Genomic DNA, 26143 nt, shown 5'->3' with positions numbered 1-26143 from the left:
GGGTGGCAAGCCACTCCCATCCGGTCACATGGGCAGCAAGCCACTCCCACAAAGGAGGCCACGCCCACAGAGTAGGTTCGAACAATTTTTGAAACCCACCCCTGCTTCAGTCCAACTTTTATCTACTTTATGTAGTGTATAGAATTTAAATATAAGTTTTAATTGCCTTCTGTCACCAATTGCATTTTCAGTAATATTAGGTGAGTTATGTTTTTATTTTATTGAAGTCCTTGAAGAGCTGCAAGCATTGGGGAAAATGAGGCTGTACCCCAGCAAGTCAAAGCAATCATATATGGGAAAAAATTGCCTCAGGGTGCCAAAAGTTTTTATTGTGGCTGTCTGTTTCTAAAAACATTTTTATTGTTTTGTCAGCTGACCAGGTTTTGGCTCATGTATGAGCCACTGTATGAGTTGTATAAATGGATGGATGGATGAAATGTGCTTAGTGATTATAGATGATTTGGCATTCTTCAACGGTAATGAAAGATAAGACAAAGAATTTAAAAAGCCACATAATTCAAATGTAAATAAAAGAAAAGAAAATAAATACAAATAAAATATAACTTATAAATATAATATAATTTATAAATATAATTTATATAAAATATAAATATAAGCAAACTTGCAACTGTACTTCATTCTTGCTTAAGAAGTAATTTGATATGTTTTAATTTTAGAAATGAAAATTTGTTATTCAGAAATCTACGTAATATTTATGTAGAAAAATTGTGGTCTTAGTCATAATTAAGATCCTTGCAAAAAGTATGCTTCTTTACTTGTAGAGAAAGATATCACTGACGCTGTATAGATCTATAAAATTCCCCCAAAAATGTCACAGGTAGCTCTGTGGTAAGCCAGAATCAGTAGAGTCAAACTGTATTACAATGTCTGAAAAATCACCGTGTATCAGCCATTATAGCTCCTACAATCTGCCAAACTCCTACATTTTCAAGCTTTTTGTGTAAGAAAAGCAGCAGTATAAGTAATTTGTATTCAGCTGGCCCTACATGATTTGCCAAGTTTTATCTCATCATCTGCCATTTAAAGTGCTAAATACAGAGAGAATTATATGATAATAACAGTTTAAAGAACAGCAAGAGTTTGGTGGCTAACTGGTATTGAAAGGAGTGTATAAGTGAGATGAATTTGTTCTGCAATATTATTAAATTGGTAATATTAAATTGGAAATGTTTGATTAGATCCCAAGTTAATCTATTTCATGTTTACAGGCAAAATGCATTCCAAGTAGTTGCTGTGGATGGTATTTGCAGTGGAATAATTCAGTGTCTTTGTGCTGAAGACTGTATTGACTGGCTACAAGCAATAGCGATTAATATCTCCAATCTCACAAAGCACAATGTAAGTATATTTCTTTATCATATTTCCCACATATATTTGATCCCAAGTCTCATAAGTGCCTCACAGGCCAAATGCTGGATTTTATGTGCATCAACTCTGCTTAAAGCTTTCCTAGAGAAGTCTACTCAACCAACCCAAATTCTGTGAAAATTCATTGAAAAACAAATCTTATCTTCACAATCTGTTTTATTATTATTAGTATCGCTTCCTTTTTCACAATTCCAAACTAGAGCTGAAAATAAAACTAGATCAAAATTTGCTTCTTTATTTTGTAGTCATAGGAGACTGTCTCTGCTAGTAAAGTACAACATTACATGAGATAGATTCCTAGATTTATTTCCTTTACATTGTAAGTTCAGAATAATGGAATAAATTTAAAAATCAGATGAGCAAATTCATGCTGTATAAACTTTTTCAGTCAATACTATGGAATCACCAATTAAAATCAAATGTTTGCATTTGATCCATTAGATCAGATACATTATAATGCAAATCGTCAACTGTTGGTCAAACTTGGTTTCTATTTCATATCTCTCTGCATTGTCATCTCTATTTATTTATTTTTATCCTTTTCAAGACCTTCACTTCTCTAATCCTCCACCTCTTTAGTTCTTATTCAATATTCACAAACCAGAGTCTAAAGCAGGGGTGTCAAACTCAATTTCATTGAGGGCCACATCAGGATTGGGTTTGACCTAGGGGCATGGTGGGCATGGCCAGCTTGACGTCACTCATGTTGGAGACATCTATGCCCAAGCACTCTGCCAGCAAAAACTGGCTCCAGAGCTCCGTTTTCAGCTATGACAGCCTCCTGCCATCCTCTGCCAATGAAAACTGAATTCCGCTTTCACTGGCAGAGGGTGTCAGGAAGCCATCACAGCTGAAAATGGAGCCCGGGAGGGCTGCACACAGGCAAAAACACTGTGGGCCGGTCATTTGCTGTTTTTAGAGCGGCTCTGTGGGCCAGATCTAAGCACCCTGTGGGCCAGATCTGGCCTCCGGGCCTTGAGTTTAACACCCCTGGTCTAAAGTAATTGAGTTTCAAATATTTATTTTTTCCAGTCTTTTTTGTTATAATCTTTTTAAAATGTAGCCTACTAACACTGTATGAGAGGAAGTATCATTTTCTATATTTTACTTCCTTTATTATCAAATGTTCTCTATCTGAAAGCGTTTAGAATTAATTTTAGCTGTAATGTTGAGAATCCATTGAGAAAATTTATATTTCATGGAAATGCATATCCTCTTACAAAGCACTTTATTAATACTGAAAATGTGGTGTGCTGTAGAAACATGACAAACATATAATTTGTCTACCAAAGTTTATGCTATGCAAGCCAGTTACATTATTACTTATTCATCCATATAATGCTGCCTCTATATCTGACTATACATTCTCTATAAGCTTGACAAATGGGAATAATTCTAACCTTTATGCTTATGCTAAATAATTTTATGTTATTAATTTTAACTTGTGTTCCAGGCTATTTTTGATATTCATAATAATAACTTTCTCAGTTGTATCCCGCATTTTAAGCCGAATTACAATTGCCTCTGATTAACTCTGTAATTATAACTGCCAGCTGAAATGATGATGATTATCACATTGGTCCTAGAGGGTTTATTTTTGCAAGAACATAACTTATTTAGTAAGCTAACATAAATTGAGCATAAGACCAGTATAGTCTCACTGGTTTTAAAAAAATTGGAGGAAATAAGGGAGAGAATTCACTTTGATACACTAAGCATAGAAGTTTAACTGTTAATAAATAAGTAATGATCATCTTTCTTAAACTAAACCAATAAAGATGTGATACAATGCAATACAATCCTATATTTAGGAAAAATATTAGGCAATTGGCTTAGGTAACAGATGGTTCTCCTGAACTCCCCCTAACTTTTCTTCTCTGTTGGAGACTCATGCTGTAGCATCTGTACTGTGCACCCTACATTAGCTTATTTTTTTTTTCAAATGTAATGGATAACACTATCACAATTGTATTCCTGGGATTAAAGTACATGAAATAGGGAATTTCAACAACTTCTCTTTGGTCAGTCCTGCTGAAGGATTTCCAGATTTGAGCTACAAAAATAAGAACAATGACTAAATGGAAGAAAGAGAACTGTATCTCTCTGTTTCCTTTTATACTTTGGATCCCAGTTAACAATAAATATACAAATCATGAAGTCTATTGAATATCATAGATGAACCCTACTTTCCTTTTTTCCTCCAAAATTCTTGTTTGCTTTTGTAGGTGTTGACCAAAATCCTGAAGTAAAATCATACATGAGTGTTTATAGCAATATGAGGACCGTAAGATAGGAATAACTAGTGATTCTTTAACAGAATAACAGAGTTGGGAGGGACCTTGGAGGTCTTCTAGTCCAACCCCCTGCTCAAGTGGGAAACCCCTATACCATTTCAGACAAATGGTTTCCCAATTTCTTTTTAAAATCTCTAATGTTGGAACACCCAAAACTTCTCAAATGCATTTATTATACTATACTGAATATAAATCTTGAATGAATTTATTATTATAATATTTGATAAAGCTGAAATACTTATCAGTAGAGATCTGCCAAAATGAAATGACTTCTAGGGGCCTGAAAGTGGGTCCTTTAATATTTGTAAGCTATTTATTATTGGACATATACTACCTTCATAACTAGTTAGTTAGTTAGTTAGTTAGTTAGTTAGTTAGTTAGTATGCTGCCAGATTCCCAATAACACTGGGTTCACACATAAAAATCTCAGAAAGAATTTCATGTCAGAACCAAAGAAGGTGCACTTCCATCTATAGGGTCCCTATAGATGTCATTGTTTATTCAGAAGAACTCAGATAACATTAACCTGCCCAATTCAATGTTACGAGAGACAAGCAGTCCTTCAAGTAACCAGGCCCAAATAATTAACTTTAGTAGCAGCAGGGCACCTATTGTAGTTTGTGAAACAGAGGTATGACATGCACCTCACTGTCCATGCTGTCCACATACCAGACAACTTGAAGCTTTTGGGGGTCTGTGAAGGCAGCCTCATGTAGTGCAGTGAGATGACCAGGGGATAAGTGACTTTCTTAATGGCTGCCCAATGAGGGAACAAGTGGAGTTGGTACACCAGATAAAGCTATGCAACTGTCATTGAGCAGGAGCTATTATCCCAGGAAGGTACCCGAGACTGCACAGCACTCTTGAATAGGGAAGTGCAACTCAACTAAGGTCAGAGATAGAACATACCCAAATCTGGAGGGCCGAAACACCTGTAGCCACAACAATGATTGTGGATTACTACAATGAAGAAAATCTAGAGTATAAACAGATTTAAACACTCATTAATTAAATAAAAGCTTAATTCATTTTGGTGAATTAAGAGAAATGGGTTTCTGATCTACTTATCAATTTAAACATTAGAGGGCAATAGAAGTCTAATAGAATAATGAATTATATTTAAGGACAAAATCAATTACATTTAGCCAGATAATTATAGAGAAAATACTTAACAACAATTAGGATATGATTAGATATATTTTGTATTTTTCACATGGTAATGTCAGCACGGTTCAATATAACCATTTTACATTTTATATTTTTTGTTAGTATAAGATAACTCAGTTTTGGTCATTGATTGTGGTTTCACTTGATGTGCAGTTAGAAGTACTTCTGTAGCTATTCAAATAAGTTAAGGTACAAAACAGGATGAACTATATTTGAATCTCATCCTTATTTGATGTTGGCAATAATGCCTTTTTTCCCAGTATCTCAGAAGTAATAAACATCATAAATTTATAGATTCTTGTTCCATTGAGAATTTCAGAATAAATAAATCAAGGTTTTGTAGGATTGAATAGTCTCAGCAGATATGTTGCTCAAAAGCCATGCCAACATATTGGTCTGGGATAAAGTTTATAAATTACCACTTAGCTTGACTCAGATAATATTTTAGCTTGCTGATGTACAGAGCCATGGTGAGTGATTATCTGCCAGCTGATGCTGTTTTACTTCACAGCATTTTCATTTCTAATGAGGATCAAAAAATAATAGGATAAGAAAAGTTTGTCAAAGATGGGACATTTCTTCTCTCTATTGTTCAGCTACATGATTCCAGAAGCTGCTCTTATTTTTAAAAGATAAGCAGCACAAAATCATAGTGGTACTTTCATCTAGACTGAATGGTAGATAATCTGGACAGCTGAATCTCAAAGAAGTGTAGAATAGAGAGAAAGAATTGCAGCAACCTCAGGATAGACAGTAAAGGCAATGAAGTACTAGATCGTGACATCAGAGGGAGGCTGGCTGTCAGTCTCTGATTTTCTATCTTCTATATTATTTCATTTCCATACTCATTTCTAAGAAGCTTACAAATTCCTCTGCAGGTATGATATGAATGCAAGCCAAAAGAGTTTACCTCAGTGCAGACTTCCAAATGTAGATAGTACTGACATACTAGGCACTGTTATGACTAGCCATAGCAAAGATATTGTGCATAATGTATGTAGAAATTGTTTATCTCCAATCTATCTCTGATTAGTTTTGCAGCCCAAGAATGTATCTTCATATATATTATGAAGTGCCTTAAAAATTTAAACCTAAAATGCCTTCCATTTTGATCAATTATTAGTATGGGTGAAAGATTAAATGCTTATTTTAAAGCAAAAGGAAAGTTATTGTAAAATATCAAATGTAATCAGATGTATATCTGTATATGTAGTCTAATAGCTTATCTTAATTATTATTTATGTTTGTGAAAGAACAAACATTTTAGTAAAGTTTTTACTTAGCCTCACAATTATTGCAATAAAACCAATATCAATTGATATTAAAATGTAGGCATTTGTATATTTCTCAATCATTAGCCTAAGGATTTTCAGTATGAAACAATCTTGGCACAAAATATAGTTGCAAGCTGTGATGCTGCATGAAGCAGATAGATGTGCCCCCACTGTCGTAGGCTTGTCATTTTAAATTAATTTCTACCTTCCTTCAACATCTCACATCTTGTCAGTGCCATGCTCTGAGGAAAGGATTCTTCTTCACAGCAAGATCTTCAACACTACATTTAACAATGTACCTGGAAGGACTACACAGAGGCAGTGAGATTGAAAAAGGAAAGAAAAAAGGAAGTACCTGAGGAAAGGCAACATTTTTCCCATCAAGGGAGATCAAACAAACCACAGGGAGAATAGGTTCTGTTATGAATGTGGCAAGGTAGGAAACAGCTGAAGATTGTCAGTTACCTGTACAGATAAAAGAATGTTAGAGGCAAGAAGAAAATAATGTTGCCTTTCTGAAAGGGTGGAGGCATATAAGGAAATAAAACTGGGGTTGTTGGTCTGCAGTTGAGAAAAGCAGCTGAAGGCAGGAAGAAATGCTTCCCACTCCCACCTACCCAAGGATATCTTCAGCTCATTGCTTCTCTCAAAGGACAGTAAAAGTTTACAATCTCAGAAACTTGACAGAAGATATAGTCAGTCAGTCAGTCAATCATTCCCGCTACCAACTCACAGTTCAATCACAAGCATGCAAGGTGCTATTGTAGATGTCTGGCTAATTGAACCATACCAGCATTTTGGGAAACATGCCGATGTCCACAGGCAGACTCAACCCACCCAGGCCCTTAACCTGCAAAAGTCTTGAGTACATACAAGAGAAAAGGAGGAATAAAACAAGTAGATGAGAAATCAAGAAGCAATGTGTGGAACACACAATTATTGTATTATAGAAAACAAGAAGGGTATCAATCAACTGCCAGGACCATGAGCTAGGTCTAAGTATTTATGTAGCCGTGTGTGTGTGTGTGTGTGTGTGTGTGTGTGTGTGTGTGTGTGTGTGTGCGCGCGCGCACACACACATATAATACACAAACACACAAATATACTGTGTATATATACAAACATATACATTTAGTGTCACAACCCCTAGTATGCCCCAATTATGGGAGGAAGCTAACTGCTTCCATTATTTATCAGCACAAATAGAATACAAACATATACATATATACACACTAACACACACACAAACACACAAACATATATATGTATGTATGTATATGTGTGTGTGTATACCTATTCTGTGGGCATGGCCTATTTTGTGGGTGTGGCTTGGTGGTCATGTGACTGGATAGGTGTGGCCAACTTGTAAAATGTGGTGAAACTCACTTAACATTTTTGCTTAGCAACCAAAATTTTGGGCTCAATTGTGATCATAAGTTCTCTTTCTTTCTTTCTTTCTTTCTTTCTTTCTTTCTTTCTTTCTTTCTTTCTTTCTTTCTTTCTTTCTTTTTTTCTTTCTTTCTTTCTCTTTCTTTCCTTTTCTATCTTTGTCTCTCTCTCTCTTTTTTCTCTCTCTACCTTCTTTCCTTCCTTTCTCTTTTTTTCTCTCTTACTCTTTCTCTTATTCTCTCTCTCCCCCCCTCTCATATACAAACATCCCTTCCAGTTTTATTCATAGATATATTCTATGAACTAAAACAAACACCCAACAAATCCTATGATCACGGCCATTCGTGTCCTACAAAGCAACTCACAGAGCCCCCAATTCAACCTCTTCCTGCTCTAGGGGTTAACCGAATATGGTTAGTCGCCCTGTTATCTCCTGGCTGCGGTTCCTGCCTTTTTAGCAGAGCGGCAGAGAGGACTAATTTCAAATGGCTTTTTTTTTCTTTTGCTGAAGCCCAATTTCTATGCCGCTCAGCAGGTGACCTGGTGGGTGTCCAAAGGTGTTGGGTACACCACGGAAGAAACACGCGTCTCTCTCACACACACATACACATACCGTGCTTGTCGTAGTACAAGTGTATGTGTAAGGGGGGGGCTGGATGGGACAGATCAGCTGGGAGACTGGCAAAATTTTCTTTTTCCACGCTTCTATGGCTCTCAGAGGAATGAGGCAGGGATGTTTGCCGACGCTTGCCGCTTTCCCGGCCAGCCACCCAGCTAAGCAGGGCAGGTGGGGCTGCAGCCGATGGGGTTGCAGCCAGCAGGCCTCAGGGGCAGTGGTGGCGAGCAGTAAGGGAAGCAAGCGCCAGCCAGCATCCCTGCCTCCTTCCTCCACGAGCGCTACCGGGGAGAAATCCGGAGGAGAGAGCGAGGAGAAGTCCATCCCTAGCAGAAGCTCGGTTTTCTCTTCCCTCTCTCCCTCTCCCCCTGATTTCTCCCCACGATAAGAAGGCGGCTCTGAAAAAAGAATGAAGTGCAGGTACTTCTTTCAACAGCCAAGACCTCCTCACACACAGACCTATAATCAAAGCATTTAAACAGAATAATTTGTTTTTGTTGTTTTTAATGTTTAGGTTTTAAAAATAGCATTTCTAAGGGAATGTTCAAGTTGGCCACTGCACATTCTTTTTTTCTGGGAAAGAACTGTTACTTAACTTTAATTGTAGAAATAAATGTTCATGCTTAACCATTAAATAAATGACCATTTTATAGTTGTCCTTGGAACTTGAAAACTTTTCCTCAAAGCATTTATTAAGCTCCTAACTATATAAAGTCTAAGAACAATCATAAATTTCTAGGAAAAAGTTCATTTTCGTGGTGTTATATGATCTATTTTAAAAAGGTACTCTCATAAACTATTGCCAGATCAATTATACACTTGTAAACCTATGTGTGTGTGTGTAAACTAACTAAGAAGAAGATATCTAAATTAAAGCAATACTAAAAATTGTTTTCCATCTTTTATGTAATAATGGGTTGCAGAAGATAACAAGGTTATTTGAGGCATATTTTGCTTTTGTCTTTTTGACTTATATCACACAGAGATATGTGGTTTACTAATCTGGATTGTTCTATGTAAGAAACATCTCCCCCCCCCCCTAATCTTTGTACAAAAACTGGATATTTAGAAACAGGCAATCGTCTAAAGATATGTAGAGTTAGGTGCAGTTTAGTGTCTCTTATTTTTTTGTTATATATTTGAGTTGTTTACTTTGTTTTCTTAGTTCTGTTTTGCTCTATCTGTTTTTGCTCTATCTGCCTTTCTCTGGAAGGGCCTAAGGTGAATGTGTTTAGAAGCATTTTACAGTTTTCTCCAAGAAAGTATATTTTAACCAGAGAATAATGTGGAGTAGAATTGCATTATGAGCTTAATAGAGACGGTATAGAAAATACATATTGACCTAGAATGAGTTCAGATCTATTTTATATTTCAAAAGTCAGATGAATAGCATCCTTTGGAGATTTGTTATTTTTTCTTTTTTTAATAGTTTCTGGAAGCGTGAAGCTGGGTCACATCTTTTATGTGATAGCATTTTGTTAGCATTCATCTATTCAGTATTTACCTCTCAATCTATTTTACTTTTTCTCTGAATGAAAATATAAATTTTCTTCTGAATATTGCCACACAAAATATGATGTTTATAAAAAAGATTATTTAAAAGATATTTACAAAATTAAATTCATATAAAATCAACTAAACTGAAATGATATTTTAGTAGAATAATAACAATATGCACAATAATAATGTTATATTTGATAAGAGGACATTTAAGTACAAAATTCAAGAATGACACTTTGTCAATCCATCAAGATAGACCAGAGTAGGAAGCCAAGCATGTGCATATTAATTTTTATTATAAGATCATAAGAACTGAGTGTTCCAAGTCTAAATGAACTTCCCCCTTGGCTTCACAAGAACAGAGGTTGATGGCGGTCTTTAGACACTTATTCAAGTTTCAATTTTGGTCCAGACTCAGATACCTTTCATCTCACTGTTGTCTTGAATGTAGCTCTTTCCCGTTCCCCAAGGTCATTCCTTCTGCCCTTTACACACCTTAAAGTTATTTTTAAAATGAACAACCTGTTAATATATATCAGTTTCACAGAGGAAATATGTAATAATGCCACTTTGTTTTATGTGACTGAATCATAATTGAAACAGCTTATTTATTAATCCATTTTTCTTTTTCCTTTTATAGATTAAAAAAATCAACAGGAATTTTCCCGTAAACCAGCAGGTAAGAGACGAATATGTTTTGAAACCTTAATTCACAGTTGTTCTATATCTGGTAAAATACAGTTAATTCTCGACTTACAACAGTTTGTTTAGTGACAATTCAAAGTTACAATGGCACTGAAAAAGTACTTATGACCATTTTTCACACTTACAGCCATTGCAGGCATCTCTGCGATCATTTGATCAAATCCAGATGCTTGGCAAATGACTCATACTTATGACGGTTGCAGTGTCCTGGGGCCATGTGATCACCTTCTGACAAGCAAAGTCAATGGGGAAGTCAGATTCACTTAACAACCATGTTACTAACTTAATATCTGCAGTGATTCACTTAACAATTGTGGCAAACAAGATCATAAAATGGGGCAAAACTCACTTAGCAAATGTCTCACTTAGCAACAAACTTTGGGCTGAATTCCTTTCCTTTCCAGCAGGCATGCATATGGCTGCTGTTGGGTAGAGAAGGGAGAGAGAGATTAAAAAACTGACTGAGATGTCATGGAACATTGAAAATGAAGATCACGTGATCATAGTAGTGGACCACCATCAGTGGTGGAATACGACTGGTACACCCTGGTACAGGCATACTGGTGCCTGCTGGGAGCACCAGGTACCATTCCAGTATGGGGCTCCGTAGGGCCCACCCACCCTCCCGTCCTCCTTACCAATATTTGAGCCGATTGGGGCTTCCGCACATGCTCATGGAGCATACGACACCTGCGCCGAGCAGCTGGAGCATCACAGGCAGTAAGTATGTATGTGCACGCGTGCATGTGGTGGATGCCTAGCCCAGTTGCACTGTATTGGTTGCATCGGTATCTGGAACCCACCACTGCCCAGCATTGAAACCTGTAACACTGAAGCATCCTCAACTTTCCCAAAGTTCTTTCCCCCCAGATTTTGGGAACATTCTAAAAGATAGTCCATTTGAGGTACCTTGGTTCAAAACAAAGTCCTATGATGCATATTTTCACCCAGCTAAAAGTCATAATAATGAGAGACTGTATGTCAGCACTCCTTCATTCGATAATCAGGAAAGAAGACCACAAGGCTCCATTGATAGAAATCAAGTGTACTTTTACTAATTATAAATGAACAGAAGCGAAGCAAAGTGAAGTCTGATTATTTAGGCGCGAAAGCGAATAATATATTGTATAATTCATTCCCCTCCCCTTGGCATCCCATGCACAGTCCAATCATAATTCTTCCAAGTGTCAGGTGTGAGATAACTTCAAAAGGCATCACCAAGATGGAATGCTGGTGCCGTTGGCCTTGGCGGGAGCATCTTAAGGTGTGCCACCTGTTCAACCTCCCGCTCCACTTACCTGCCGTCTCGCCAGATACCGCAGAAGCGGAAGGAGGCCAGGGTGGCCACCGGGTTCCCAATGGCTGGCAACTGAATGGCCTGAGCAAGGCCGGCCCATGGTAAAGGTGCCCGTGGCCATAACTCCCAGGAGACAAATATTTTTACTGTTGCCCTTGTTACATTTGAATTTGTGCTGATAAATAAATAAAGGGAGACTAGTATAGATCTATTTCAAGCTATTTTAGCTTTCATCAGCTAGCCGTACCCTTACTGGGAGTAGAACCCGTGCTGTATTGCCTCTTAGACAGACGTGTTAACCACCAAGCCACAAGGTTCTTGTCTGCATGAGACTGGGACAAAGAAGCCTGCAGAGGAAGGTTCATCAAGGGGCCCGCATTTTCATCATCGAGAACCCCTGAACTTGAGGTTCTCAACCTTCATGATCAAGGCCCCAACTAATTACAGGAGCAGACGAATCATGAGGCTGGGCCCTGCCCAGGGCCCCATGCTGGGGAAAAAAGGGGGGCCCTTGTCCTTCCAGCCAAGGCCCCGTGAAAATGGCAGCAAAAATAGCCTCCTGATACTCCCTGGTAATGCTCCAACATTCCACTTCCCCCTCAAAGGAACTAGGCCTCAGGGAAGTCACCAGCAAGAGGAGCAAGAGCCCTTTAATTGCCCTCCAGGGATTGCACCGGCTCTCCCTGTGCCACCTGGAGACACTGAAGGGAAGGGAGAGGGAGACCCCCTCCGCTTGGAAGAGGTGAGGGCCCTGTCCGGAGAAGCAGAGCAAAAGAAGGTCTGAACCTCTGGGGGGAGAAGCCAGACAACGGCCTAGGCATTAGGCCCTGAGGCCCTGGCCTCCCCACTGCTCGGGCAAAAGATCTCACAATGGTCATATGTCTCCTGGCATCCTCCTTGGTGAAGGCCCTATATGGGGGCTGAACCACTTTAGGCCAAGGAAGGGGAACCCCCTTGGAGCCCCGTACCAAAGCCTCCACCCCCGCACCAGGCCTTCTCCAGGCCCTGGGGAAGATCCGACCCCTCCTCCACGCCCCACTCACATGTCCGACGAAGGAGAAGTTGCTGGCCTCTGTAGGCCCCACCGGGACATGGGCCTGCTGGGTAAAGCGGAGGGACTAGACCAAATTCACCCCCACTGAGCCACATGGACTGCTGCAGAATGAGGCAAGGGCCTCGCGCACATGGCGGCATCAAAAATGGCCGCTGGAACTCCTTGCAGCGGCAGGGGGCCAAGGCAAGCAATCGCGGCCTCGCTCCTGCTCCAAGAAGCCGCCGCTGCTCTAGATAATGGACAGGGGGAGCCACGCGGCCCACCGGCACACACTCCTCGCCCCCAAATGCCCCTCACAAAGCCAGCAAGCTGCAGAGACACGCGGCAGCCGCCCGGATCAAACAGCGGCGGCACGGCTGCTCACGTGCGCTGAAGCACCGAAATTCACTCACTCTCGCCCGGGAAGTCAAGAAGCCGTCCCAGAAGCTGCATCTGGAGCTGGCACCCCCGCAATCCCGGGGATAGGGCTGAGTCTCCGGGCCCGCGGGTGGGAGGCTGGATGCCCCACAGGGCCCTCCCCCAACTGCCCGAGGCAGAGAACTGTCTCTTGGGGCCGCAGCAATGAGGATTTAGAATTTGAAAAATTTAAAATGCCCAATTAAGCCAAATAGGAAACCAGATTGTAAGGAAAACAAAGTCTATCTACAGAAAATTCTCAAGCAGTACTTGGACCAAAAAGACTGAGAGGAAACTGGGATAGGACTGGAAGGCACCAATATTTAAGCATTTGCTCTCAGTCTTTGGACCAATCAGGCTTTGAGAATACCCACGTGTGACCACTCCCTCCCCCTCCTCTGGAAAACAGAATGAGTCCTCTCACAAGCCCCATTAGTTTGACGGTGGTGCGCGGAACTTAAGCCCTGGGCGGAGCCAATCCGTTTAAGAAACTCCCTCCAGAACACGGAAGCGAATTGCACGCCCCTATCTGAAATGATGCGATCAGGCACCCCATGCAAACGGTAAATGTGAGAAATGAACATCTTTGTGAGGGCCTTAGCAGAAGGAATCTTGGGGCAAGGGATAAAGTGAGCCTGCTTGGAGAACAAGTCAGTAACGACCCAGATAACAGAGTGCCCCTGGCTCTCAGGAAGTTCGACAATGAAGTCCATAGAGATCTCCCTCCACGGGGCGACAGGGCGGGCCACAGTCTGGAGCAAACCTTGCGGCTTCCCAGGCGGGCGTTTAGCGGCAGCACAAACGGGACAACTGGCAACATAAAGTTCAATGTCCTTTTTCAAAGAAGGCCACCAAAACTGCCATTTCACAAGATGCAGCGTTTTCACGAACCCAAAATGCCCCGCCATCCTGGAATCATGAGCCCCTTTGAGAACCACCAGATGAAGAGAGGCAGGGACGTAAAGCTTCGCCCCAATCCATGGCAAGACATCCCTCATGGTGCATTCATTTTTATGTTGCTGGAACCAATCATCATGAGCAAGGGCGTTCTTGAGATTGGAGAGAAAATCATAGGACTTCTCCACTTTAGAACGTGTCTGTTGTCTTGTCACCACAGGAGCAGCGAGGCTAGACCATACTGAGTTTAGAACAGTTTTATTGAGGGAGCCTGGACAAAGCATCAGCCATGAAGTTCTTTCCCCCCGGGATGTACTTCAGGGTGAAATTAAAACGATTGAAATGCTGAGCCCAGCACATCTGCTTAGGGGAAAGTCTCCTGGGAGTTCTCAAAGCTTCCAAATTTTTATGGTCAGTCCACACCTCGAACGGGTGCTTAGCGCCCTCTAGGAAATGGCGCCACGTGGCTAAAGCCCAACGAACAGCAAACGCTTCCTTCTCCCATATAGCCCAACGTCTTTCTGTGTCAGTGAGTTTGCGAGAGGTGTATGCACAAGGCTGCAAGTTACCTTGATCGTTGGCTTGAAGCAATAGGGCCCCCACCGCCACGTCGCTGGCATCAGCTTGCACCACAAACGGTTTGTCCATGTCCGGGTGTTTCAGAACCGGTTCCTCGACAAAAAGTCATTTTAACTTCTCAAAAGCAGCTTGACATTCCATGGTCCAATTCAACGGCTTGCTAGGCTTGGGTTTTGGCCCACCTTTGGACTTCAACAAATTAGTGAGGGGAAGAGCAATCTTAGCAAAAGAAGGGATGAACTGGCGATAGAAATTGGCAAAACCCAAAAATTTCTGCAACTGCCTGCGGGTACGAGGGGCCTCCCACTCAATGACTGCTTTGACCTTAGCAGGGTCCATCTCCACACCCGCGTGGGAGATACAATAGCCAAGGTAGTCCACCTTCTCCTGATGAAATTCACATTTGGACAATTTGGCATAAAGCTCCACGGCTCGGAGCTTCTTCAGCACCGTACGAACCAGCTTGACGTGTTCGTCACGTGTTTGCGTGTAAATAAGGATATCATCCAAATATATGATAACGCCTTTGTAAAGATGGTCATGCAAAACCTCATTAATCAATTGCATGAAGACCGCAGTCGCCCCCCTGCAGGCCAAAGGGCATCACACAGAACTGGAAACAACCCAGGGGACAGTTGAAAGCTGTTGAAAGCTGTCTTCCACTCGTCTCCCTCCTTAATACAGACTCTATAGTATGCCTCCCGTAAGTCCAGTTTAGTAAAAATGCCGAGACAGAATTCAAGTTTTTGAAGTTCACACATAATCTGAGAGAACCATCTTTCTTTTCTCTGAATAGCACAGGAGCAGCTACCTTGGGTCTAGCTGGCTCAATGAAACCCCTATCCAAGTTCTTGTCAATAAATTTTCTCATCTCCTGCATCTCCCTGGGTGACATAGAATATATCTGGGGTTTTGGAAGCACCACTCCAGGTAAAATCTCGATGGTGCAATCAGTGGGTCTGTGGGGGGGGGGAGCTTATCAGAAGATTTTTCACTAAAAACTCCTCTTAGATCCCAATATTCTTTTGGAATTTTCTCTTCCCCTTCGATTCTCTCCTGCCCCCTGGCTGCCAAAGTGGGGTTGGAGCCAGTAGGCTCTGGGGCTTCAACCTCTCCATCAGGGGCTGCGCTAGTGCGAATGCGTAGCCACCCCTCCCTCCAGTTAATGCAATGGTTCCATTTACGAAGCCAGGGGAGTCCTAAAATAAGGGACCGGTCCATCCCAGGTGCCACAATAAAAGAGATTAACTCTTGATGGGTTCCCATCTTCATTTCCAATGGCTCAGTATAAAAATGGGCTGGGCCCACACCCGCAATGGAACCATCAATTTGGCAAAAAACAATAGGGGTTTTCAAAGTCTTCAACTTTAATCCCAGTTTTTCCACCATCGCTGGACTAATCATACATCTGGAACAGCCGGAGTACAGCAGAGCTGAAAGCTTCTCCATCTCGCCAGCAGATGGCACCCTTAATTCAATAGGGATTAACATGGGGCCTTTATTTGAACTCTCCCAACGATGCGAGGTATCGTCCCCCTCCTCCTCCTCTGGCTGGAAACGCTGGGGAACATTCTCAGCAGCGCAAGCAGCCTCTCTCTTCTTCCCCGGGGCCTTGCCTGTCCTCCCCTCCCTTCTGGGAGGGGTGGAGCAGTCTGAGCCAGTTTAACATGGCAATTCACAGCGCGATGGCCTTCCTTCCCGCAACGGAAGCACGGGAAAGGCTTGGTCTTGCTGGCGAAGTTTCCCTTCCCTTCTGATGCGAACCGGGGCTTTTGGGGCTGATGGGGGGGGCGACCTCTCTGCTTCTCCCTCTTTCATGTGTTGAAGTCTGGCCAAATCTAACTCAACATCTGCTGCATTTTCATACCAAGCAGCGACTCGTCGGGGAAGGTGTCTGTTAACGCACTGCTGGTAAATGTCCTCATTCAATCCCAAGGCAAACTGATCTAATAAAGCCTCTTCTGACCATCCCCTCATATAGTCTGACAGCTGTTGAAAATCCTGAATATATTCAGCCACCGGTCTATTTTCCTGCTTTAGGGCCATAAATTTCACCTTTCCGCGTTTCTCAATCAGCGGGTCATCAAACCTTCTCTTCATTGCAGCCATAAAGTCATTAAAATTCCTCAGGAGAGGGGAATTGCATTGGTGTAAGCTCACCATCCAGTCGGCCGCTTTGTCTTCCAATGAGAGTAAGACCATCCTTACTTTCATCTCATCCGTTTCTAAATCCGGACCATAAATTTCCATATAATTCCAAATCTGAATGACAAACAACCCTAACCTTTTGGGATCACCATTATATTTCACTGTTAAGGGAGGGACTTTTGCCATTCGGCGTCGCCTGACCCCCCCTACTCTGGCAGCAGCCCTGGCTGGGGGGGGAGGCTGGTTCTGGGTTTCCTTGCTCCCAAACTCCCTCGGCCTCTTCACCCTCCCTTAATCTATGCATGGAGTACCTTTGTTCAAATTCTTCTGCTTGCTCCCTTTCCATTGCTCTCCCACGGGTCTTGCGCTCGGACATAGCTTCCTCAAGGAGCCGCTTTGCCTGGGACAATTTGTAATTTTTGCCCCCAGCATCATCCCATTCAGCTTGTTTCTTTTTTGGTCTCCTCGTGACTCCTGCATCCAACTCCTCAGATTCCTCTTTTTGCCCGACACCCAAAGTCCATCGGGGGCGAACAGTAGGCTCTTCCACTCTTAGGCCAGCCAGCCTTTCAGTTAAAGATGGTTCTGCTGCTGCCCCTTCAGTCTCCTCTTCACTCACATGCAAAGACATTCTTTTTCTTCTTGTGAGAACACTCCCCTCGGTAGGTTGTAGCTCCTGGTGGGGTGGAGTGTGAGACTTCGCTTAATTGTCAGCACTCCTTCATTCGATAATCAAGAAAGAAGACCAGAAGACTCCATTGATAGAAATCAAGTGTACTTTTACTAATTATAAATGATCAGAAGCGAAGCAAAGCGAAGTCTGATTATTTAGGCGCGAAAGCGAATAATATATTGTATAATTCATTCCCCTCCCCTTGGCATCCCATGCACAGTCCAATCATAATTCTTCCAAGTGTCAGGTGTGAGATAACTTCGAAAGGCATCACCAAGATGGAATGCTGGTGCCGATGGCCTTGGCGGGAAACCCTCCTCCGCATGCGCAGTAAGGTGGACAGTTCAAACTCCAGAATCTTCCTCCAGCACAACAGTCAGTCCCCTCCCAAATACCATGCCCCCCCTCCCCGTTTCAATGGCAGCCGAAGCAGCAGCAAAGCAGAGGCTGACATCGTATGTGTGTATGAAAGGCCAGTTTAAAAAGGAAATGTCTATTGTATTCAGAAGGGAAAAGGCTCTATTAGACAACATGAAGGTGACATATGAGGGCTTCTATCTTTGGCTTGCCAAGTTAGGACACAAAGCACAGGTGTTTTCACATGGGAGAGATGGAAGTAGTTGGAAAGGCAGTACATTTTGAAAAATTACCCATATTTATGTAAGGGGCCCTTCAGAATAAAGAGACTCGCAGCAGTATCAAGCCTAGGTTTCAAATTATCTCTGCCTAAAGTTTTTTTTTTTACACTTTGTAGTGCTTCAAATAATGTTTATTGCTGTTCCAGCATCCTGAAATTGATGGTAAAGTTCTAACTTTAACTCTGATCAAAAGACAGTCAATGTGTTTACATCATTTAAATTTCAGTGTCTGAGATATGAATGAAGAGTGCATGTTCTCTTTTCTAACTTTATTTCATGCTCTTAAAAAGGGAGAAAGAAAATAGAACTTCCAAATTCCTTTTCTGAACTGGAAATTTGTTTTTGTAAGTTTTCATATTCACACTATCAGAAGGTTTATGCTGATAATCTCAAAATATATTTTTAAAAGTTAAAAAGTTTTGTCTTTAGAATAAGGCTGTGGCTTAATTATAACAATTGTAATAGCACTTTTATTTTCCTGATATTTATTTATCAATGGAAAAACAAATACACTGGAAAACAACAGGAAAACTGAACAAGCAAACACACTAAAAGTTTGTTCTAACAGCCAACTGTCCTATCTCCCAGAAGATGGATCTGAGAGTGAGCCATGCTGCATCAAGACTATTGATCACTCTGACTTCATGAATTGTCCAATCTTTTTGAAGCTATTGAAGCTGGTAACCAGCACTACAAGTGAATTAATTAATTAGGCTTGCAGCATCCAGAAGTGTTGGGGTGAATAAGAAAATGTGTCAAGAGAGAATAGAGTGAAAAAATAGAGGACACATTCATAAAATACTATTTTAAGTACTTTACTAGATAACAATTTTTTTTCCTAATTATTGATGTTCAAAATTCAAATTCTGCATTCCCAGACTGACATGTATTAAACATCTACATCTAAAAATACATTTGTCCTGCAACCATCTGTTTTCAAAGAACACAGTGATCAGCCTCATTATGAAGAGGAAGGCACAAAGCTGAAACAACAATGCTAAGTATGTATAAAAACACATAGGGGAGTTGGATTCTTGCTGTTAAATTAAGCAGAAGTGCACACCAGGGTGTCAATTATGCAGTGATAATTCCTGCATATTGCATTGTCAGCTGTCTGCAACTAAACATTGATTGTTTTGCATAGATGGGAGCTTGGACTTCATTTGTTGTAAAGGCTTTGTTTATGAAACAATAGGTTTCCTGCAAGAGATTTTGGAGGAGAACAAATGGAAAAAAATCATTACCACTTTAGATTCTCTTGAAAAGCCATAGGACATCAGTCTGATTCTCTGTGGGGTTCCTCTGGAGAATTGTTACCTGTATTGTTGCTTTTCAAAACTAGTATGTAGGTATAATGACAAAAGTTCTAAAAGCCTTTAGACATTTCTGTATATTGGTGTCTCCTTTACTATTATTAAAATATGTGCAGCATAGACATAATATTGATAGTCAGTTTCTTAATTGGACATTTTTAAACATATTTGGTAAATAAGTTCTCCTCACCTGAATATTTCAGTACTGGAAAATACAAATGCTGTAGGAGGTGCAATGACACCTGTAGAACTAATTTTAGGTCATGAGTTACTGAAATTATTATAGGTTTACATCAGAGATGGGATTCACTTACCTTCCCTACCAGTATACAAATGTGAGTGCACACATGCGCGTGGATGCTTCACACACACGCACCTCGCCTGCGCATTCACACTGCCTTCTGTGCATGTACAGTGCTCATGCATTACATCAGGGCGGGTGGGCGGAGAGAAGACTATATTTTATAGTCAGTAACAAAAAAAAAGATTTCTAGAAACATCTGTTTATTGGTCATCTTTGATTATTCATTAGACACTGAGATTATCTTCTTATTTGTTCTTTAAGATTACTTTTTAAAATATTGAGGTAGAATTTAATGTCAGGCAAAATTAATAGTGAATTGTCTCTTTTAGACAGTTGCTCTTTTTTTTAAAAATAGTTTTTATTAAATATTATTACCTTTAAAAACAAAGAAAAACACAACAACATAAGAAAAGACAAAACATACATAACAATATAAAGTAGATATACAGCCTTTTGTATCGGCATTCATTAGTTATACTTTTTTTAAGAGTAAAACATACAGATACAAATACAATTTTAAACATACAACCCCCCTCCCCTCCCCCCCCCGCGGTGACAGTCATTCACAGCCCAACTTTTTTCTTTCCTTCCTCATTGTTAGGTCTCTAAGCCACATCTTCTCATTACAAAGTTCAGGGATCTATTACAATACCCATGTTCACTTTTAACTTTCCCCATTTTAAGTCCCTGCTGTTCTCCTTGTCGCCCACATATACCATAAGTTCCAGCTAAGATAATGTTCCGTTTCTCCTTTGTCCCTCAGCCAACCCGTCATTCTGTCCATTTCTGCACATTCATAGATCTTTTTAATTATAGCATCTTCCGGAGGTATGGTAGTGGATTTCCAAAATTGTGCATAGGTTATTCTTGCGGCCACAATTATATGTAGGCTCAAATGCCATATTGAACTGCCTATGTTTTCTGATTTAATGCTTAGTAGAAGGTTCTCGGGTCTCCATTCGATGTTTGCCCCGGTAACCTCTTTTAGCCATTTTTTAATCCTTTTCCAGTATTTCGTGGCCTCAGTACAGGACCACCAAATATGGTAGAATGTGCCATCCTTTCTTCCACATTTCCAACACAATGGAGATAACTCAGGGAACATCTTGGCTAACCTCGTTGGAGGGAAGTGCCACCTATAAACCATCTTGTATATGTTTTCTTTGAATGCTGTAGATATTGTAAGTTTAATGGTCTTACTCCATAGATCCCACCATTTGCCCATTTCAATTTCATAGCCAAAGTTTCTCTCCCATGCTATTAGAAGGCTTTTGTCCATCTCTTCATTAGCATCTTGGCAGGTCAAAAATTGGTAAATCTTCGATAACATTTTCTTGTCTCCACCAAACAAAATCTTATCTAGCCCCTGAGGGTTTGGGTAGATCCCAAAACGTGCCTTATCACTTTTAAACCTGTTTCTAACCTGTAAATATTCCCACCATTCCAGATTCCTGCCCTGCTGCTCTAATTCCATCTTCGTTTTCATGTTGCCATCTTCTGTCATGATGTCTTTATATGTTATGTTTCTTGTCCAATTAAATACACTGGGATGCGTTAAGGCCTCTAATGGTGCCAACCAGCACGGAACCCTAAGATAGTATTTTTTCCTCATCTTTTCCCAGACCCCCATCAAAATCTTCCGAATATAATTTCCCATGAAGTACCTATGGGGGGGTGTCTCTTTCTTGCCAGAGGGAGGCATGCCATCCCTGAGGGAGGTCACGTCCCTCTATAGCCAATAGGCGCCTTCTACTCAACATCACCCAATCCTTCACCCATGTCATAATTGCTGCATTATAGTATGCTTCCCAGTTGGGTACTCCGAAGCCTCCCAGTTCTCTACGTTTTTTGCAATATTTGGGCTTTAATTCGTGCTTTCTTGCCTTGCCATATAAATCGAGCCACTATTGTCTCCAAAGATTTTTTAAAAAATTGTCCAATTTAGTTGGTGCCGTTTGAAACAGAAACAAAATTTTTGGTAATACATATGTCTTGACTGTCGCAATCCTGCCCATCAGAGACAGTTGTTTACCACTCCAATTAGTCATATCTTTAGATACCTGCTGTAGCAATTTCATATAGTTATCTACCTTGATAGAGGAACATCTCTCCGTGAGCCAAATTCCCAAGTATTGTATTTTATGGGCCATGTTAATCCCTAGCAGGCTTTGTACTTCCCTTTTCTGGTTCAGAGTCATATTCTTAATTAACAGTTTTGTCTTCTCTTTGTTTATACGTAGCCCCGCTATCCTACCGTACTCCTCTATTTTACGTAAAAGTTGTCTCCCAGAAGCCATAGGATCCTCCAGGATAAAAACAAGGTCATCGGCGAAAGCCTGGACCTTAAATTCCTGAGCTTTAGCTCGTAACCCTTTAATTTGTGTGTCACTTCTCACTATTCTAAGAAGGGGTTCTAATGTGAGGATAAACAGTAGGGGGGATAACGGGCATCCTTGTCTTGTGCCTTTACCAATCTCAATATCACCCGCCTCTTCTCCGTTTACCAATAATGTCGCGGTTTGTCATACATAAATTGCCCAAATTGCATTTAAGAAGTTTTCTCCAAACTTCATATTTTCTAGTTGTGACAACATAAAGTTCCAATTTACCCGATCAAAAGCCTTTTGTGCGTCAAGAAACATAAAGGCCACTTGTTTATCCGGCCGAGCTTCATAATATTCTAAGGCATCCAAAATAATTCTAACATTATCTTTCAAATGCCTTGACGGCAGGAAGCCGTTCTGATCAGGGTGTATAAATTTATTAAGGAAGAATTTAAGTCTCTCTGCCAGTATAGCTGCAAAGATTTTATAATCCACATTCAAAAGTGAAATGGGCCTATAGTTTTTAATTTGGGTGCGGTCAGCTCCAGCTTTAGGCAAAAGGGTTATATAGGCCTCAGCCCATGATTTTGGTGCGATAGAATCCGTCAAGACAGCATTAAATATTACTATCATCTCTTGTCCTAAGATTTCCAAAAAAGATTTATAGATTTCAACTGGCAAACCATCCATGCCAGGAGTTTTGTTGTTTTCCATTTTTTTGACTGCCTTTTCTAATTCATCTATTGTTATCTTTTGGTTCAGTACCCCTTTTGCTTCATTTGAGATCTTGGGTAGATTTGCATTGTCTAAAAAAATCCTTAATTTGGTCCTCAGAAACTTCTTCCCTACTATATAGTTGCTGAAAAAAACCTTGGATAATTTCCTATTTCTCCCCCTTGGTTTCTACTAATTCCCCTTTACTATTCTGCAGTTGAGCTATACGTCTGCTCTCTCTTTCTTTTCGAAGTCTATAAGAGAGCCAACGACCCAGTTTGTTAGCATGCTCAAAAAAGTTTTGCTTAATCCCCCTAAGTTTCCGAGCGACATCCTCCTGGTCTAAAAGAGAGATCCCATGCTTAATTCTAGCCATTTCTTCTTTTTTCCTATCATCTAGTGGGTTCTGTTGCAAGGCTTTTTCTACCACCTCCAGTTTAGCTACCCATTTTGCCCTCTCTTCTAATTTTTTCCTGTGTGTGCCTGTTGTATATTTAATAGCTAGGCCTCTCATATAAGCCTTGGCCGTATCCCAAAGTATTTGTGGAGTTACTCCTTTCCTATTTTCTTCAAAAAAAACCACCTCATTTCCCTTTTAAACATTTGCTGAAATTCTTGTTCTTTCACTATCTCTGTATTCATCATCCACCTTCTCTTCCTCCCCTGCCTTACTCCTTTCCACACCAATAAGAGTGGATTATGATCGGCCCAGGTATTAACCTCAATTGCTGCTTCCTTAATCAAGTCCCCAATTTCTGGTGTCAACCAAGCCATGTCGATCCTAGAACAGGATTGATGTCTATGTGAAAAGAAAGTAAATTGTTGTTTTTGTGGGTGGAGTTCACGCCATACATCCTTTAATTCATATTCCTCCCTCATGTCTTCAAAGGTTTTGGGGAGAACTCTCCTCCTTTCTCTTAATTTCCCCCCCCTTTTGGATGTTTCCTGGGTTATAATCCATTGTCCTATCTGCCACCGCATTATAATCACCCACCACACATATGTGGTCATAGCCTAACTCTGCAATTTTTAGATGCAACTTTCTAAAGAAAGTACTTTGGTTGTCATTCGGTGCGTATATGGCCACCAGCAAAATTTTATATTGACCAAATTTCAATTCAACCATTAAAAGTCTACCCTCTCCATCAGTATACACCAATTTAGAATCGATATGGTCTTTAACATACAACACAATGCCCCTTTTCTTTTCATCTGCTAAACTTGTATACATTATACCCAGCCGGGGGTAATACAACACATTTTGCTGGTGGTTCACTATATGTACTTCTTGCAGGCATGTCAAATCACAATTCTTTTTCCGTAGAGCATGCAGTATTTTATTTCTCTTTCTTAGTGAATTCAAACCATTTATATTTAAAGAAATTAAGCGGAGTTCATCCACCATGTTTATTTGTTTAAGGCTTTGGCTTTTGTTGTCTGCCTCGTTTGCGGTCTCTCATCTCTGCTTTGTTTCTCATTTCCCCCTTTCTCATCTCCCGGGACACTATTCTTTCGCTCCTCTCCTCGGCTCTTGTTATCCAATTCTCCATCGTTATTCTGAGTTCCCCTCTTCAACTGGCTTTCCATAAAGTCTTGTGCATCTTGCAATGATTCAATCCGAAACCTCTGGCCTTGCCAGAAAAAAGATATCCCTTCTGGGAAAAGCCACCTATACATCACCTGAAGTTTCCTCAATTGTGTTGTTAGGTCCTGATATTTCTGCCTCACTCTTCTTGGTATCTGTTTTAGTACTATGACCATTTCCCCCGCATACATGGTATTCTGGTCATGTGCCTTCTGGTAAATTTCTTCTCTCAGGGATCGTTTAGTAAACCTCATGTGCACTTCACGTGGCAGTTTCTGTCTCCTAGTATAGGAAGTATAGACTGTATATACGTCATCGATGTCACTCTGTATCGACAACTTATCTTTCTGGGCGATCCCTGCTATCATCTCCACCATAATTTCCTTCAGTTTCTCCCCTCTTTCCTCTGGAATATTTTGAAATCTGAGAAAGAAGGCTGAACTTTTCTAATTCCAACATAGCAATCTCATCTTCCAACCTTCTATTAATATGTAGCTGCCTCATCTCCCACCTCGCCATATTCTCTTCACTTTCCTTCATTTTTACTCCTAAATCTTGAATTTGACCATCCTGTTTCTCCATTTTTGCCCAGATCTCCTTTTGCTGTGAATACAGCTGTTTCATTTCACCCCTCATGTCTCCCATTTCATTTTTAATGTTGGCCAGAGATTTTTCGATGATCTCTTGATTCCTAGCCATATTATTTTGTATTGATAGCAAAGTTGTCTGTATATTTTGCAATGTGGGTGCCTTCTCTACCCCAGCCATATTTTCTAAAGTTCTGTGTGTTATTGGAGGGGTTGTAGATGGGGACGGCTGAGTAGGTAATGCCGAGGTTTTTTCCCCCCCTTTGCCCAGCTCATATCAATTAAGTTAAGAATATCCCACTGCTTCATAAGCTATCTGCTACCAGTTTAAGCAATGTTCCAACTTACTTTGCTGCTATCTATAGGGAAAAATATATATGAATATAGTCCCATAGAGAGATCTAAAAAAGGTACAGGAGGGGGCTCATATCAGGGAAGAAAGGAAAGAAGGTGGGGGGGGGGCAAATACATCAACACAAAAAAAAAATCAAACCTCAAAGAGAAGAGAATAAAAAAGAAGAAAAGTTCAGCTCGAAGTATTCCCCTTTCAAGTGTCCAACTCCAGCTCCAAAAGAAAAAAAGAGAAAAAAATGTGCACAGTAGATATAATATTGACTGTCTCAAGTGGAGCCTTAAACCTCCTATAGCAGCACAAAAGTTTTCCAAAGATCTTGGGAGCAGGCATAGCAAGTCCACTGATTACTATCAGCTATGCCTCAGGGTAAAAAACTTCCCTCTTCTCTGTTTCCACCACCTAGGCCACCTTCGACGACTCTTTATGATGTAAATCCTTCTTCAATTGTTAATTCATTTGCTCCTGTTTGTCTTAATTGCTGCTAAAAGTCCCATCAAAGAGGGGAAAAAAAGATTGCCAGAGATGCAGTAACCAAATAGTAAATCCAATTTACTCTTCAAAAAAATTTAGGGCGTCCAGATCCACACCAAAAATCCTACGCCAAACAAAAGTGCTGTGTCATGGCTTTGGGACAGCCATGCGTCCCTCTTCAGGCGTCTGGGATCAGGGCTGAGCCTCTGTCTTGCCGAGGAGATTGCACTTCCCCCCGCCTGCAGAGAAGCACCTCTGTTCTTCGCTGAGTCCCTCCGAGATCAGCAAACGACTGCTCTTTATGCCGCCAGATCCCTGGTTATCAGCTAGGCTTCAGAGCTATCTCCAAGCCTGCCGCCATAGCCAATGACGTCACCAGAAGTCTAGACAGTTGCTCTTTGTAAGGCATCTGTCTTAAATATATGATGAAATGTTATTTTTATTTTTATTTGATATTTTGATATTGAAGGGTA

General features: G+C 40.8%; 1 protein-coding gene across 2 annotated transcripts in view; it reads left to right on the top strand.

Annotated features, from left to right (window-relative positions):
* The window catches only part of SNTG1 (syntrophin gamma 1), a 299119-nt gene that overhangs the window by 198132 nt on the left and 74844 nt on the right, over nt 1-26143 (top strand). For both annotated transcript variants that reach the window (XM_087707075.1, XM_087707074.1), the window contains 2 exons: nt 1230-1359; nt 10271-10309. In XM_087707075.1, the coding sequence (XP_087563201.1) occupies nt 1230-1359; nt 10271-10309 (169 nt within the window). The remainder of the gene's footprint in view (nt 1-1229; nt 1360-10270; nt 10310-26143) is intronic.

This window comes from Thamnophis sirtalis, unplaced genomic scaffold (genome assembly GCF_051295495.1).
Source record: "Thamnophis sirtalis isolate CommonGarterSnake01/CBP01778 unplaced genomic scaffold, rThaSir2_p1.2 scaffold_2, whole genome shotgun sequence".
NCBI classification, from domain to species: Eukaryota; Metazoa; Chordata; class Lepidosauria; order Squamata; family Natricidae; genus Thamnophis; species Thamnophis sirtalis.
This window is presented reverse-complemented; position numbering and strand designations above follow the sequence as displayed.